At 49.2% G+C, this 17074-nt stretch overlaps 1 protein-coding gene across 5 annotated transcripts in view; it reads right to left on the minus strand.

The window, feature by feature from the left end:
• Nucleotides 1-288: 288 nt before the first annotated feature.
• Nucleotides 289-17074, minus strand: part of Pecam1 (platelet and endothelial cell adhesion molecule 1) — a 62213-nt gene continuing 45427 nt past the window's right edge. For 2 of the 5 annotated variants that reach the window (XM_013347503.2, XM_013347505.2), the window contains exons 14-16: nt 14357-14413; nt 7874-7896; nt 289-1363 (exon numbers count right to left, since the gene is read on the minus strand). In XM_013347503.2, coding sequence (XP_013202957.1) covers nt 1334-1363; nt 7874-7896; nt 14357-14413 — 110 coding nt within the window. In that variant the 3' untranslated portion in view covers nt 289-1333. The remainder of the gene's footprint in view (nt 1364-7873; nt 7897-14356; nt 14414-17074) is intronic. The other 3 variants (XM_026780947.1, XM_013347504.2, XM_005350417.3) reach the window with 3 other exon arrangements.

The following is a 17074-nucleotide window of genomic DNA, read 5'->3' on the forward strand; positions in this document are numbered from 1 at the left end:
CAAAATAAAACAAGATAAAAATAAAATAAAAACAGGAGAAAATGAAAAGAAAGCATGATGGAGGTTGGGAAGGCGGGAAGTTGGGAAAGCACTTGCCTTGTGAACATGAGGACCCCAGAACAGAGCAAAGAATCCAGCTACGCCTGGCCATTGGCCCGTGTGAGGCTCCACCCGTGGAACAGACAGAACACCTTGGTTCTGACACCAGAGGCAGCACAAAGTCCCTTAGGGCTATGGTTATTCTACTGGCTTGTGGCCTGTCTCAGAAGATGACATCTCACAGATGACCAAAGAGTGAAAATCAGTTTTATTTAATACAATACCTCTCAGGGGCCCTGCAACTGGGTGGCTGAGGCAAACAGGGAAGATAATGTTAGGTATGGGTGTTCCATGGCAAAACGAAGGCAGCTCCCATTCCCCCACTTACACCACCCTCGGAAACACCCCGGGACCTCAGGAGACCGTTTCTTTAACAGGGAATAAATAAAGAAAAATTAGTGAGAAAAGTATACCTTTCCTTTTACTACTAAAAAAAAAAAATACCATTAGCTGTAGCCAACTGTTTCTCCTCTTTAGGCCTTCGGCATGGGAGAGGAAAAGAAAAACCTGGAAAGCAGCAGCTTAAGGGTGTCTGTGCTCACTCCAGGCTAGTCTTGGCATTGCCTGCCTGAGGCTTGTCTTCAGGGTTCCATCCACAGGCATTGCTCCCAGGCAGCTGTGCCCCCCACTCCCCTCGGTGAATGAAGCCACCATACAGGAGATGAGGGACGTTCTCTGAGCAGCATTGTATACCTCCAAAGAACAAGGTCAGCCCAGAAGGAAAAAAAAGGCAAAGAAAACAAAACAAAAAAATCTACCCCCCAGTCCAGACCATTCGCTAAAAGTAACTGACTACAGGACAAAAGCAGGCTCTGTGCACATGAGAACAGGTGTGCACATGAGAACAGGTGTGCACATGAGAACAGGTGTGCACATGAGAACAGGCACACGAGAAAGCGCTTGGTCTCTCTGAGACACAGTAGTTGAGCTTCAAAATATTTCCACGGTTTGTTTGCCCCGAACCTCCTCTCCCTCTCCCAAATCACAAGGATGCTCTAGTTTGGAGGGACGGTCGGGCTGGCCACTAAACCGCGGCGCCTCTGATTCTCTTTATACCCGACATTAACAAGGCAGGAGGATTTAAGAATGGGTGGCTTGGCCTCAAGAATCGCTGTTTTCAGTGGGGGCAGGGCCGGCTCTTAAGTAAGTGCACAGGACTCCTGGAACACGGAAATCGGCTGCTCTTCTTCGCTTGTGGTCGTCCTCCCAGCCATGTGCACCTGTCATGGTTGTCTTAAGTTCCATCAAGGGAACCTTTCGTTCTCTGCAGGACAGAAGACAGGACAAGTTAGGTCACACCCTCAGGACTAGCGAGAGGTGTAAACTGGAGCAGAACAGCCTAAAGGAACTGGAATGTGGATCCTTGGGTATAGTACTTGCCCAGCAAGCCAGAGGACCTGGGCGCCATCACCAGTACCACATATGGTACATCTCTGTAATGCCAGCCCCCAGGAGGTGGCGGCAGGAGGATCTCAAGTTCAAAGTCCAGTTCTAGGTTAGACTGGGGTACACGAGATCTTGACTGAAGCAAACAAAACCACTGGAAGCTGTGCCACTATCCTCTGGGAACCCAACTTCTAGGGCAGCGGTTGTCCCAACCCATCTTCTGTTCCCTCCATGCCTGCTCTGTAGGAGCTGCTGTCTCCACCCCTGCATTCTTGCTGCATGTCAGTATCAAGCCACTGCATCCAGTGTGGTGTGCTACGGGCGCTGCACAGGGAGGATCCATCAAGTACAGGGGATCTCACATCTGGCTCTAGCTAGGACCTCAAGCTAACACAGGATCCCCTCTCCAGTCTGCCTTTTTGTTTGTTTTTGAGACAGAAACTCTATAGCCTGGGCCATCTTGAGGCTCTCAAGTGATTCTCTGGCCTGAGCCTTCCCAGGGCTGGGATTGTAGGTGTGAGTCACCAGGCCATCTAAGGTCCTTTAGATCAGCCTTTAATTAAAAAACTTGGTTAGGAGCCGGGTGGTGGTGGCACATGCCTTTAATCCGAGCACTTGGGAGGCAGAGGTAGGTGGGTTTCTGTGAGTTTGAAGCCAGCTTGGTCTACAAGAGCTAGGTCCAGGACAGGCACTAAAGTACTGAGAAACCCTGTCTTGAAAAACCAAAACAACAAAAACTTGGCTAGGTATGGTGAAGCCCAGCACTCTACAGCAGGGACAAGCAGGTGGATCTTTGTGATTTCAAGGCCACCCCAGTCTACACAGCCTGTAACTCCAGCTCTGAGGGAGCAGAAAGCTAAGGTTTTCTGGCTTCCAGCCTAATGAAAAATATGCTCACTCAAGGGTCAGGGGGAGACCCTGCTTCAAAAGACTAAGCAGGTGGTGATAACTAACACTTAATACCCTCTTATCCTGCGCGCGCGCACGCACGCACGCACGCACGCACACACACACACACACACAGTCCTCTCACATACAAATCCTTAAAAAAGAAAGTTCTAGAAGGCTGCTGAAGTGGTTCAGTGGGTTGTGGTGTGTGCTGCCAAGGCTCATAAACTGAGCTCGATCCCAAGACCCAGAGGATTGAAAGAGAGCACCAGCTCCCAGAAGTTGTCCTTTGACTCTTATATGCCTGAGCATATTCACAAACACATAATAAGAATTTAAGGAAAAAATTTTGAAGAGTTGTGGTGACAATCACACAACAATACAAGTGCACCGCAGGCAACTGAACTCCCTTTTGTTTCTGTAAGTACAGGGGAAGGACCTCACATTGCTAGGAGTGGGCTCCATCACTGAGCCACACCCCAGCTCTTGACCGATATACTTTACAATAAAACAGTGACTAATTTTAGGTTGTGTATGTTTTTACTAAGGGGGACAAAAAAGCCAGGCATGGTGACAAATGTTCTCAGTCCAGCACTCGGGAACATAAAGATCCCAAGAGCATCCTCAGCTGTACAGACAGCTCCCAGCTAACCTGGGCTGTTTTATACGAGAGCCAGTCTCAGAACGACAACAGAGCTCGCAATGGCAGCTTAAGTCACCCACTCACCGCCTGGTACCCAGCAATGCTCTCTATGCTGAAGAGGATGGCTCTGCCCCCAAGGACTTCATATTCCGTTGGTGATTTTGTTTGTATTTGTGTGTGTGTGTGTGTGTGTGGACAATGTGTGCATATTCAGTTGTGTCAATGTGGACATGTGTGTGCACTGGAAATCTTGGGTCGTCTCACCTTCCACTGTTGCTAACTGACCCAAGAGCTTCTGGGGGTTCCTCACCTCCCATCTCTACAAAGGAATGCTGGGATTACAGATCCCTGGCTTTTAGATGGCAATCTGTATTCTGAATTCAGGAGCCACCTCACCGTGACCCTTTACCAATCCCTGACCAGCAGCATTGCTATGAAGTGGTCTGGAGGCAGTGAGGGCTCCATGTATCACGGAGCAGAGAGGAGATCACAGAAGTGGTGTGAGCTGACTTGAAAGATTTTGTAAACTTGCTGGGCCAAAGGGCTGGCCATGCTGGGAGATGTGGGAGCAGAGGGTTCTTGAGAATGGAGAGTCCGAGAGAGCAGGAAGCATCGGGGTCCCCTGTTCTGAACCCTCTGCGGACACAGGACACCATGCTGCAAGTAGGGCTCATAAAGTGGGAGCAAAGGAGGATGGAACGGCTGCCCGACATCTTGGGGACCCGGTGACCAGACTGCCTGGCCTCCTGCGGAAGCTGCGAGAGTCCCCGTTTTGTTTTGCTGGGTCTGGGGCTTCTAGAACAGGATGCAGACCTGAGAGCCCAACTAGGAGGCCAAGACTCTAGCTCTTCCTTCGCCAGGATAGAACTGCACACGTGGGCCAAGAAAGCTGTGTGACCCCAGAGGGCTGGAGGCTTGCCAGCGTTGGCAGCTGCCTTCTGCCATTTCCTCTACTCTCCCAGAGAAGGGAGACGTGATCCTCATGTCCAGGCTTCTGTAGGTCCCAGACCAAGTCTGTCCCCAGACGCCTCTGTTCTCCCTCTTTGGAGGCAAACAACACTCTGGATGACGTTGCAGGGGGACCAAGTCCACAGACAGGAAGGGCTGGGCCCAGGAGGGCCCCAGGAACTGTGAAGTAAAGGTTAACATACCCGCTGTGAGGCCTGGCCTTGCCATCAGCCACCTACACTTCAGCAGTGGAACTGCCCTGCTTTCTGCTCAGAATGTGGCACTGAGAAACCCCCAAAGGCCCTCTGATTCCACCCCCTCCTCCAGACCACTAATTTCTACTTCTAGAGAGCACCGAGGATGAGCACTTTCGGTCTATCAGGACAGTGCCGAGTGCTCACTTAATCCCCGCAGTATCCAGGTTGAGAAGTCACTCAATTTACAGATGTGGAAATGGGGCTGGGCAGGATGGCACGAGCGTGGATACTCACAAGAGTTCTGTCCCACAGAGGAGGGAATGGACTCGCAAATGTTACCCCGATTCCATCATGTGCAGCTCTGTATACACACACACACATTCTCACACACACATGCACACTCACGCACTTACACAACACACTCTCACTTGCACACGCACTCTCACAACACACTTATACACACTCACACACATGCACACATACACACACACACACACACAGAATCTTTTTAATGATGACTGATGGATAAACAGAATCTTACATACAGATTAAGCACTTAATTAAGGCAACTCAAAAGTTTGAATGTGGGTCTCCTAGGTTTTGGTTGAACCCTAAGCCTTGTAAATGTTTCCCCTGCATGTGTGGGTGGGGACATCTCAGAGCCAAAGAAAGAAACTCACAACCGCACCCACGGTTGCCAGCACTTAAGGAAGAGACCTTTAGAGAAGATAAGTGATTTCCTGTGATGGTTTGGGGTTTTCAAAGAATCCCCTTTAACCCCTAAGAAAATCCCAGGAGGCAGATGTTGTAGCTGATGTCACCATCCCTTTCATCATCATTATCACCAATATTATAACCATCATTGTCATCATCACCACCACCATCATCACCACCATCATTATCACAATCATCATCATCATCACTATCCCTATCACTACCATCATTATCGCCACCATCATTATCACCATCCCTGTCACCACCATCATTATCACAAGTATCATCACCATTATCATCACCATCCCTGTCACCACTATCATTATCATCATCACCACCATCATCATCACCACCATCATCATCACCATCCCTATCATCACCATCCCTGTCACAACCATCATCATCCCCATCCCTATCACCACCATCATTATCATCATCACCATCATAACCATCATGATCACCATATCTACTTTTTAGGCTTGAGGAAGTCACCCACAAAAGCTATAGAACTGGAACCCCACTCTCCAGCACCTCAACCCCACTCCTGGGCAAGTCCTATCACAGCCCAGCCCCCTGCTGGCCCTGGGGAGGAGGGAAGGACACCCTAACTGGCATTGTCTTGTTCTCGACCCCTGAGAGTCAGGGTTCTTTCTAAAATCTAGAGACCTTCACAGGTCCAGATTCGACTTCTTTAAGTACAGGCTGTTCTCTTCCACGTTATCTGTCTGCGTGGGCCACAAACACAATTTATAAACAAGGCAAAAATGGCAGAGGAAAAATGAAGTCAGAATGTGCCATTAAAGTAAGTCAAACAATACCAAGTGAGTCGCTGGCTAAGTGGCTGTCTCATTGTTCAGATATTTCCTCCAATATGTTTTCAGAAGCAAGGGCAGTTAAACAAGAGGGGAATGATCGCCAGGTTTGATTTCAGGAAGGAAGCCCCTCCCATTTCCCCGCTGGGCAATTCTGTTCATTTTCTTCTGGCTGCCCGTGGCTGCTTATTAGGGAAACTGCCTACTTCTTTCGTAAACAAAATCTATTTGCTTCAAGATTCAAAATTCCTTTCTCAAAGGCTGGGAACCCCTGAGTTCCCGCCAAATGACTTTATTATTTTGGGGGTAGGACTTGGCCAGAGCATTTGGAACACCCCGGGATCAGAGGAGACTCTGAGGGAAAGCCACTCCCCCACTGGTCTGGAGTTCAGAGTCTTTGTCCAGAGAGGCCCTTTTGGTGGAAGACAAAGTAACTGAGTTGGTTCTGCAGGGTCTGTCAAGCTGCAGCCCTGCCCTGGGTGGCCACAGATACATGCAGGCATGCAGACAGCCAGAGAACAGGTTTTTATTAGGGTCCCACACTGCTTATGGAAAAAAGCTGCCATTCAACTCTTGTGGAACCGTCACGCAACTTCTATTATTATTATTATTATTATTATTATTATTACTATTATTATTGTTTTTCGAGACAGGGTTTCTCTTTGTAGCCCTGGCTGTCCTGGAACTCACTCTGTAGACCAGGCTGGCCTCCATCTCACAGAGACCCGCCCGTCTCTGCCTCCTGAGTGCTGGGATTAAAGGTGTGCACCACCATCGTCCAGTGTCAGTCATTTCTTGACACTGAAGGCAGAGCACAGGTTTTTAGAGACTTGGGCTCTGTCCCTGGCTCTGTGTGATTCTGGGCAAACTGTTTTATCAAGCCAGGCCTCCGTTTCTTCATCTATAAAATACGCCCGCTTAGCCCTTCCAATGCAATAGTGCTTCCAGAAGCCTAGGTGGGTGCAGGATAGAAAAAGCCGTTCATTTCTTTCCTCTTTTCCTCAAACGGATACCTTTCCTCCACACAAAGAATACCAGCGCCTTCCTGTCTGTCACAAGCATAATGAGCTCCGTTTAACAAGAATTCAGACCCGCGAAACAAAGGAAGCCAGGGGCCCACTGAAGGCTGCAGAAGTCTTGCTGGAAGTTTCTCCCAGACCCAAAAGATCAATTCAGAGACAAGTTCCTCATATTTGAAGATAATAGCTCCTCCAGTAACCCCTGTACTGCTGGGTGCCCACAGAGGCACTGGGAACCGGAAGGCAGTGGTTTCTGCATGAACTGAATTTAAATGCCTCTCCCTCCCTCCCTGCTTCCTTTCTTGTGTGTTCCTCTGTGTATGTGTGTGCATGTTCCGATGTGAGTGCATGCATATGCACATGTATGTTCTGTGTATGTAGAGGCCAGAGGTCAATCTCAGGTGCCATTCCTTAAGCACTGTTCATCTTTTCCTTTCCTTCCTTTCTTTCCACAGGGTCTTTCACTGGCCTCAAACTTACCTAGACTGGCTGGTCGGAAAGCTCCAGGGATCTAGCTGCCTGTCTCTACCTCTCCAGGTATGGCATTACAGGTGTGAGCCCCTACGCCTGAGTTTTTCACTTTGCGTTCTAGGATTCTTGTGTGAACACTTTATTAACTGAGCTGTCTCCCCAGCCCCTCCTCTCTTCTCTCTCTTTCTCTTCTTCCTCCTCCCTCTCTCATCAGGGACTTAATATGTAGCCCAAACTGGCCTTGAACTCAAGCTCCTCTTTCAAGCTTGCGTCCCTATGTCTGAGCCTGTCTTCTTGTGAAAAGAGCAGTAAGATTCCCAACCACGCTGGAGAATTCCCAGGATCCCTCTCCCTATATTGGCCGAGCCGTGATGGGGTAACCTGGGGCCGAGGAGCAGTCGTGAAGCTGGTTTAGACCAGGGCTCCTGCTCCCAACCGGGCCATGCTAGAACGACATGGTGGGAGAATTAGTGGAGAGTGGACCCTGGGCAAGTTGGGAAATAGTTCAGGGTTCTATAGAGCACTTTTGTAAACAACAACAAAGACACTTAGCGGTCCAGGCTGTCCTGCAAAGTCACTCTGCAGTCTCAGATGGCCTGGAACTCCCACAACAAGTGTCCGTGTGTGATTCACGCACGAGCTACTAGCTGGCCCCACGGAGCATTTTAACATGATGTGTGTGAAGTGTTTACTTACAAAATATCTGCTTTCCACGCAATCTGCAAAACAAAGACAGCAGAGTGGTAAGTGTGCCAGACCCAGCGCAGCTTCACACTGGAGCTGCTGCTGGGGCCGGGGGGGGGGGGGGACACTCAGGCCATTGCCGATGGTCTTTTGTCCCTAGACAAGCTCCTGGGGATGGTCTGGGCCATGTGACAGTCTTGCAGAGTCCCTGGAATATTCTTTGCCTTTTTTGTTGGCTTGCTTTGCTATTTTGAAGCAGGGTCTCATGCAGCTCTGGCCTCTAACTCACTAGGTAGTCCAAGATAACCTTGAGCTTTCTGCCTCATCCCCCAGGGCTGGGATTACTGGCATGAACCAGTGAACCATCACACAGATCATGGGCCTGAGGGTGAAGTCCAGAGTCTGACGAGTAAGTCTACCAATTACCCAACTACACCTCCACCCTCCACATTTGACCTTTTTTTTTTGGAGGGGGGGGTGAGACAAGGTTTTTCTGTATAACAGTCCTGGCTGTCCTGGAACTCACTTTGTAGACCAGGCTGGCCTCAAACTCACAAGAGAACCAGCTGCTTCTGCCTCCCAAGTGCTGGGATTAAAGGCATGCATCACCACTCCCAGCTTGACTTTTTTTTTTTAAAGACAGAATTCACTATATAACTCTGGCTGTCTTGAAACACTCTGTGTAGACCAGGCTATCCTTAAACTCACAGAAACCTACCTGCCTGTGTCTCTGAAGTGCTAGGATTAAAGGTCTATAGCACTATACCTGGCTTCTCATTTGACATTTTAAAGTTATTATTTGTTTGTTTGCTGGTTGGTTGGTTGGTTGGTTGGTTTTTCAAGACAGGGTTTCTCTGTGTAGCCTAAAACTTGCTCTGTAGACCAGGCTGGCCTCAAATTCACAGAGATCCACCTGCCTCTGCCTCCCGAGTGCTGGGATTAAAGGTGTGCACTGCCACCACAGCCCAGCATTGAGAGAGTATTTAAAAGTTCTCTAAATCATAAACGTTCTACATCAAAGGATAGGGTAGGAAATGTCACAGGCCCTGTCATAACTTTCCCTGACCCTCTCCAGTGCGTTCTGCTCAGTCAGCTGCTGAGGGAGAGTGGGAGTGGCCAACAGTGCCTGAGGGTGAGAGCAGAGGTCACTTTTATTTGCAACTTTCTAATTTCCTATTTTTATCTAATTAAAAAATAACATTAGACTTGTCTAAAAAAAAAAAAGCAAATATCCTCTCAAACACAATTGTCCATAGCCACATCATCGAGTCAAGTGGTTATACAACTGATTACTGACTTTAAAAAATTAGGTTCTGGAGCTGGAAAGATGGTTCAGGGGTTAAGAACACTGGCTGCTCTTCCAGAGGACCAGGGTTCGATTCCCAGCACCTATATGGTGGCTCACAACTGCCTATAACTTTAGTCCCAGGGTATTCGACAACCTCTTCTGGCCTCCTCAGGCACCAGACACAGATGGTACACAGACAGACATATAAAGAGAACTCCCACACTCAAAAACTAAAAGAAAAAAAGGTCCCTTCCAGGTTTGTGCTGTTTTAATAATGCCACCAATATCCTCTCTGGCAGCAGAGCTATTCCCTAGGTTTTTCTGTTTGTCTGTTCACTTCCAGGAGTGAGCCTGGAGGATCAGGAGGTGTGAGGGTGGCTCAGGCTCTTGACATCATGCCCAATCTGCCTGAAGGGGAGGACCACTATGTCCTTTTTCCCAAGCGAAGCTCATTTTGACTCATCCTTTTGCCAAAATGCACACTGTCCCTGGCTGCCTGGCCAGACCTCCATTGTGTAGATGGCCTTTGCCAAAAGTCTGGAAGTGGAGAGAAAGGCCAAGGAGACCTGGAAGCTACGTGTAAGGATAGCGCCATTGCCTTCATTAGGGAGAGGTGTGTTTCACCACAAGATGGAGGTTGGGGGGAGATAATTTGCCTCTTTGCACAAACCAGCCTTGCACCTGTCCCAGAGACTATGTTGGAGCCCATTCTCCGGACAGCACACTGAGGACGTGGGTTTGTGGAAACAGCAGCAATGAGGGACCTCATCTACTGTCTGGGGAAGAGATCCCACGTGGTGCTGGAGGAGGTGGCTACCCTTCCAGGTGGTAGAGGTCACAGTGAGAAGGTCAAGGACAAGGGTGTGGCTCAGCTGGCAAAGTGCTGGCTGGCCTAGAACGCTCAAAGCTCTGAGTTTGATCCCCCCAGTATCATATAAACTGGTGTGGCAACACAGGCCTGCAACGCCTGGTACTAGGGAGGTGGAGGCAAGAAGGTCAGAAGTTCAAGGTCATCCTCAGCTACGTAGTGAGTTCAAGGCTAACCAGGTATTATAGCAGACCCAGACTCAGAGAGAGAGAGAGAGAGAGAGAGAGAGAGAGAGAGAGAGAGAGAGAGAAACACGAAAATCTTAAAAACAAAAACCCTGAGCCGTGTATGGCGGCTCACTCCTGTAAATCCAACACTCAGGATTTGGAGACACAGAATTATCAGGAGTTCCAGACTCTGTCTCAAAATAACGAAGAGTTCGAGGCCAGCCTGGTCTACAGGAGCTAGTTCCAGGACAGGCTCTAAAGCTACAGAGTAACCCAGTCTCAAAAAGCCAAAAACAAACGAACAACAAACAAATTAAAAACCTGCTCTCCTAAGTCTACCTGTCCTTGAACCCTGTCTTATAATACTTCATCGTTTCCCATCAGAGGGGTCAGGAACATCTCCACCTAAGGAGCCCTCTTCTAGCCTAGCTAGGTCAAAGGTAGATGACCTCTGGTAAACATCCAGGTCAGCCTAGGCACCAGCCAGTCATCAGGTCTGCCTCCCCACGTGAGGGAGGCCGTGACGCACCTCTAGTCCCAGGGCCACCCAGCAGCAGAGCCCCATGCTCTGTTCTGGCATCTCCTGCTCAACCCACGTTTTCTGAAATCAGACAAAAGCGTGAAATGCTAATCTCCATATCTGGGCTCAGTGGTTAAGAGCGCTGACTGCTCTTGCAGAGGAGCCAGATTCGGGTCTCAGCACCGTCATGGACGCTCACAACCACCTGTAACTCCAGTTTCCGGGGATCTGACTCGGTTTTCTGGCCTCTGTGGGTGCCAAGGATCCCCACGGTACACAGACGTATATGAAGGGTAAAAATACCCCATACGCTTATAATTTTTTTTAAATTTAGTGTGAACAATATCTTTTACAACCTCCCAAGTTTAAGCTTGCGTCTAAGCTACTAGGAAAAGGCCTGGGAAAGTGGCTCAGTGGCAGAGTGGGCACTCAGCAGACGGGAGGCCCTGGGTTTCTCCCCAGTACCACTCAGTAAATGGATAAGGAAACAAACGAGTCATAGTGGAGAATGAGCGTTGTCGGCCCCATTCCTCTGAGAAAACTGAAGACTAAACACAAAATCAAAAAGAATGCAGATTACTAAGGATAGTTTCTCAGCTTGTCCTGGCAGCAGCCAGTTCGTAATCTCTCCTCTCCTTTGCCTCCCAACCCCCTGAGGTATTTTTCGAGACAGGGTTTCTCTGTGGCTTTGGAGCCTATCCTGGAACTAGCTCTTGTAGACCAGGCTGGTCTCAAACTCACAGAGATCCACCTGCCTCTGCCTCCCGAGTGCTGGGATTAAAGGCGTGCGCCACCACCGCCCGGCTCCTTAGGTATTTTTTGAGACGGGGTTTCACTGTGTAGTCTTGGCTGTTTTGGAACTCGATCTGTGTGATCTGTAGATCAGGCTGGCCTCAAACTCAAGAGATCCGCTGGCACGGCCTCCTGAGTGCTGAGACTAAAGGCTGGGTTAATCTTTAAAGTGACTACACCCCCACACGTCCAGGTGGACAGGTCTAGAGGGGCCAAGGCTGAGGAAACAATCTCCATTTCCAAAAGGCAGGAACTTGAAACTATTTTATTTATTTATTTATTTATTGGTTTGGTTTAGTGGCCCTGATTGGCCTGGAACTTTTTTTTTTTATAAACCAGGCTGGACTTGAACTCACAGAGCTTTGCCTGCCTCTGCCTTCTGAGTGCTGGGATTCAAAGTGTATATCATCTTATTTATTTATTCTTATTACATTTATTTATAATGGGGGTGTGAGGTGCACATGCCACAAGGCTCATTTGGAGGTCAGAGGTCAACTTTCAGGACTCAGTTTCCCCTTCTTCATGTGATGCACAGAGTTTGAACTCAGGTTGTCAGGCTTGGGGATAAGTGTCTTTTACCCATGAAGCCATCTTGCCAGTGCAACTCAAGACTTTTGGAATGTTATGATTAGAAGAGAGCTGGAAATTGTTGGCTGTGTCCCCTTATCTGACAGATGAAAAAGGGTAGAACAGTGATGACCAAGGGCTGGTGCAGGCAGCCGGGTGGGGGTGGAGTTATTGGTTAAAGTGCGGGAAAAACGAAAAGATTCTCAAGATGCCTGGTGGGAACCATGACTGCCTAACAGTGTGAAAAGACTTGAGGACACGAAATCAGCCACCTAGATGTTTGAAAATGGTTAAAATATTAAGTTTTCTGTACATTTTTGCAATACAAGTTAAGAAGGTAAACTTAGAGTCCAAAGCCAAGATTGCAGACACCATGTGCCTCCCGTGGCCCACAAACTCCCTCCTGCCTCTTGGTGACGCCCCTCCTCCCCAGTCTCTCCAAGGGTCCCTTCCCTGGACTGCTCCTTGGAGGCAGTCCTGCCCTTGCCCTTCTTCTTATCTAGGGGAGTGGCCTTCCTTTGAATTTCTCAGGGGAAAAGGGTTTTAAGAGCCAAAACTACGCCCTATGAGCCATTTCCCAAAACAGTCACTGGTTGGAAGACAGCAAGGAATGGGTGAGGGGGAGGGGGGTGTCTGCTAAGACCCAGCCCTGGTATGTGAGGGGGGCGGGGATGTCTGCTAAGACCCAGCCCCACACCGGCCAGCTACAGGCTGCCCACAACCCACTTCCCTTCCATGTTACCCCCTGCGGACACACAGTGTTTCTGGATTTCTCTCTCAGCATGCCTAGCTAATCACTCCAGGATGCTTGGGGAAGAAGAGACACCCAAGGAGCAAGACCTGTGTGGCATAATAACAACACCCACAGACTGGCACTCTACGTCCCCAGGCCAGCCCTGTGTGGTTAGAAATGCAAATTCTTCCACTTAAAGGACTCAGATATTCAGGGCTGGGAGTGGACTGGGAAATCTGAGTTTTAACAAATATTGAGAACCTAAAATCTAGTTCATCCCTCATTTTACAGACAAGGTGACTATGTTGGTTAGTTTTATATCAACTTGGCACAAGCTAGAGCATTTGGGAAGAGGGGCTCTTGGCTGAGAAAACACTTCCATTAGATTACCTATAGGTAAGCACTTTCTTGATTAATGCTTGATGTGGGGAACCCAGCCCAACTGTGGGTGGTGTCAACCCTAGGCATGTAGTTCTGGGTTCTATAAGAAAGGCAAAGCCCGGTGGTGGTGGCTCATGCCTTTAATCCCAACACTTGGGAGGCAGGGGCAGAAGGATGGTTTGCCCCAGATAACTACCTTCCTATAGTCTGCTTTCCTTGGAAGACTAAAGCTCTGTTTTATTTTTCTTGTCTATCTCATTTTCTTTCCTTTTCTTTTTAAATTAATTTTTTAAAAAACTTTACATGTATGGGTGTTTTGCCTGCATGTCTGTGTACTATGTGTATTCCTGGTGCCTCTGGAGGCCAGAAGAGGGTGTCGGATCCCTCGGAACTAGACTTACAAAAGGCTGTGAGCCTCCATCTATGTGCTAGAAACCAAAGCCCATCTTCTGCAGGAGCAACCAGTGTTCTTAACGGCTGAGTGGTCTTTCTGGTCCCTATTCTTTCCTCTCTCTCTTTTTCCTTTTCCTTCCCTCCATCTTTTAAAGACAGCTTTTATAGAGTCCTGACTATTTTAGAACCTGATATGTAGGCAACAGTGACCTACATTTTTGATATTCCAGCCTCTCCTTCCCCTGTGCTGGAATTAGAGGCATGCAGCACCGTGCTCAACATCTTGTCGTTTCTTTGCATGTTAATTGTTCTTTATTAAGCAGTTGCATAAATCCCTACCCTCTAATCTCCTTTCTGAGTCATTCCTTGTTGAGATTCCTTCTGCATGTTTTATGAACCCAGTTTGTTTGTCACTTGTTGGTCTGTCTTGTCTTAGAAGAATAAAGGGCAAAACTATTATTCTTCCAGCCTCTTCCCCACCGACCAAAGACAAAGCCACTAGGAAAGGAATCTAGAGGCCTGTTTTTGGTGACCTTGGGCAAGTGTCTTAGTCTTAGACTGTCTGTACCTTTGTCTTCTTAGAGGTAGCAGGAAGGAAAGAGTCAAGCCCTAAGAGTTGATGACCTTTCCAAAGCCACAGAGAAACCCTGTCTCGAAAAACCAAAAAAAAAAAAAAAAAAGAGCTGATGACCTTCTGGGCTTTATTCCCCCCGGCCACTCTCAAAGCCCCATCCATGATTCTAGCGTGGACCCTCCCATCCCGAAAATCAGGGGCCCCTCACTCACTAGGCTCGACCTTCCGGATCTCACTGTACACCGTCTCTGTGGATCTCGTTCCCAGAGCTGAAAAAGGGACCAGGCACAGGTCAGTAGCTACCTCTGGGACCCAGGCCAGCCCACTGCTGAATCTACCCATCACCCAACAGGGCCCCTGCCCAGAAGTGTCACAAAACATGCCATTCTCCAACTTCAGAATATCCAGACCTAATCTTCCCTGAGGCTGAAAGTAGGTCAACGGGTCATAAATCTCTGGGTTAGACCCTTTCAGAACAGAAGACAAAGCTACCTCTTTGTTTCATATTGAAATATATTCACAGGATGTGTAGACACAGGGGTTGTGTGCACTCACAGGTGGCTCAGCTTGTACAGGCCCTGGGTTTAAGCCCCAGCACAAACAAAGAAACAACAAACAAATACCACAGGGCTTGGGGGGGGGGGGATGGCTCAGTGGATAAGAATACTTGCTATACAAGCATAAGAATCTGAGTTCGAATCCCCAGCACTCCATAAAAATCTGGGGCAGAGTTACAGGTAGCTGTAACCTCAGCAATTTTAAGGGCAGAGGTAAGAGAATTGCTGGGACTTGGTAGGTGCCAGCCTAGATCCAGGGTCAGTGGGAGATCCTGTCTCAAAAGAATAAGGTGGTGGCAAGTGACAGACATTTGACGTCCTTCCTCGGCCTCTGCATGTGCTCAGGGACGTGTGTGCCCCCCTCCCAAAGCTAAAAGAAATACTGTGATAATAACCTCAATAAGATGTTGTCTATGAGAGGGATGGCCAGGTCTTCTGCCCTATCCAACCATGGAGGTAGGACAGGAAAGGGATGAACGGGGAACGGGGAGGGCTGGGCAGCTAAACTTGGGTGGGGGTAGTCTGGATAGCTTGTGAACTCCACTGTCCTCAAGCATGCCTGGGCGGCCAGAACACCTCTCTGGGCTTCTTGGGGATGCTCTAATACTCTCTGGACCTCAGCTGCTTCAGTCTGTGCCTAACTCAAGCCAGTCAGGGCACCAGGGGTGACTTCCACTCCTAGGTGGAGCTGCATTCACGGTCTATGGTTGCCTCTGGTTTTGCCCAGCTGGGTGTGGTGGTGGTACTAGGAGGAGGGGGAGGCAGGGTGTAGCTGCTCACGGTCCTTCCTCCTCCTCTGTCCCCATGGCAGCAGCTGCCTGCCTGCTAATGACTAACCCAGGCCAGCACAGGGTGTTTGTCTCTGCTGTCAGAGGCGTTTCCTGGATGGGACTCTATTCTGGTTTCTGTTTTTCTCCGTGTTAACAGAGAAAGAGGAGATGGCTCCTACGTCATGGGGTTTTCCCAGCAATTAGCCTCCAAGCAAACAGACAGCAAACTGGGATTTAATGAGTTCCTTCCCGCCCTCCTCCAACCCCATCCCACTTGGTTAGCTGCCAGGCAGGGTTAGAGCTGGCCGAGGTCCTAACCTCCTCCAACCAACTGTGAAGGATGGGCGATCTTGAGATCTCATTTAGTCATCGCCGGCCTTGAAATCACAAAACCCTTTCTTCACCGAGTAATGCCCTTGTCCCTGTTAGGGAGGGGACCAGGGGCCAGCACCAGGGGTTCAGACTTGAGTTCCTCACCACAAAGCGACAAGGAGGCTGGGACAAATAAATAGAACATGTGTCCCCCAAAGTTAGTTCGCCTTTCCCACCCGAATGACCTTTATTCTAGAAGTTCCTCAGAACCCCAACTGAGCACACAGCAACTTGTGCAAGCTAAGAAATGTGACCAACAGCTCGGTTGCAAGGGACAGCTGCAGAGCCTGGGATGGGAAGCCGGAGGCAATTGTCACTGTCCCACCCTATTCTAGGAAATGCCACACTTCCTCCATTTAATCCCTCCACATCCTCAAGAAAGCAAAGAACACCAGATACAAGGACACATTCCCAAAGAAAGGGAAATTGAGCCTTTCCTAAGGGGATTGGCGCGTCCTTTTCTTTCCAGGTCCCCCCCACCCCCCCACCCCCGTTAAAACCCAAATTCCCCAGGTACCGGGTACAGCCTTCAGAATTCTACCTGCCCAGACCCAGGACCAGGACCTCTGTGGGAGAACTGAAAAAGCCTGGTGCCAGAGCGCAGGGTGACAGGGACTTTGGGATCTTCCACACAGACAGAGAGCAGGGGGTTGGTTCCCCATGCCCTCTGCAGCACTCCTCCCCATCCACTGGGGTGCTCCCTGCAAGTATGGAGGTCAGGAAGAGAAAGGAAGGCTCTGTGGGCCATCCTGCCCTCATGCTAGCCTTCCCCTCACCTACAATCCTAACTTCTGCTCCAAGCCCAGGATACACGATGACTGGAGGATGCTCCAAGCCCAGGATACACGATGACTGGAGGATGCTCCAAGCCCAGGATACACGATGACTGGAGGATGCTCCAAGCCCAGGCTGGACCAGCGACTCCAGTTTCAGCTATCACAGTCTGTCTACTCAGACTACCCAGATTTAACCTAGGCAAACTAGACCCATCCTCAACCACCGCAGTCATCCAGTCCACGCGATTACTCCAGCAAGGAACACGGGCGTTCTGGCTGCTCTGTGCTGGGTAAAGGGCTGCGATCCGTCTCAAAAACACACGGAGACTCCATCCAGTGCCTGCCCTTTGCCCACCCTTCCCCCAACCCCACCTCTTCTCTTACACGGTGATAGCACACTTATCTCTACTTCCATTCTTTTTTTCCTTTTCTTTTCTTTTCTTTTTTTTTTTTTT

This window comes from Microtus ochrogaster, chromosome 7 (genome assembly GCF_000317375.1).
Source record: "Microtus ochrogaster isolate Prairie Vole_2 chromosome 7, MicOch1.0, whole genome shotgun sequence".
NCBI classification, from domain to species: Eukaryota; Metazoa; Chordata; class Mammalia; order Rodentia; family Cricetidae; genus Microtus; species Microtus ochrogaster.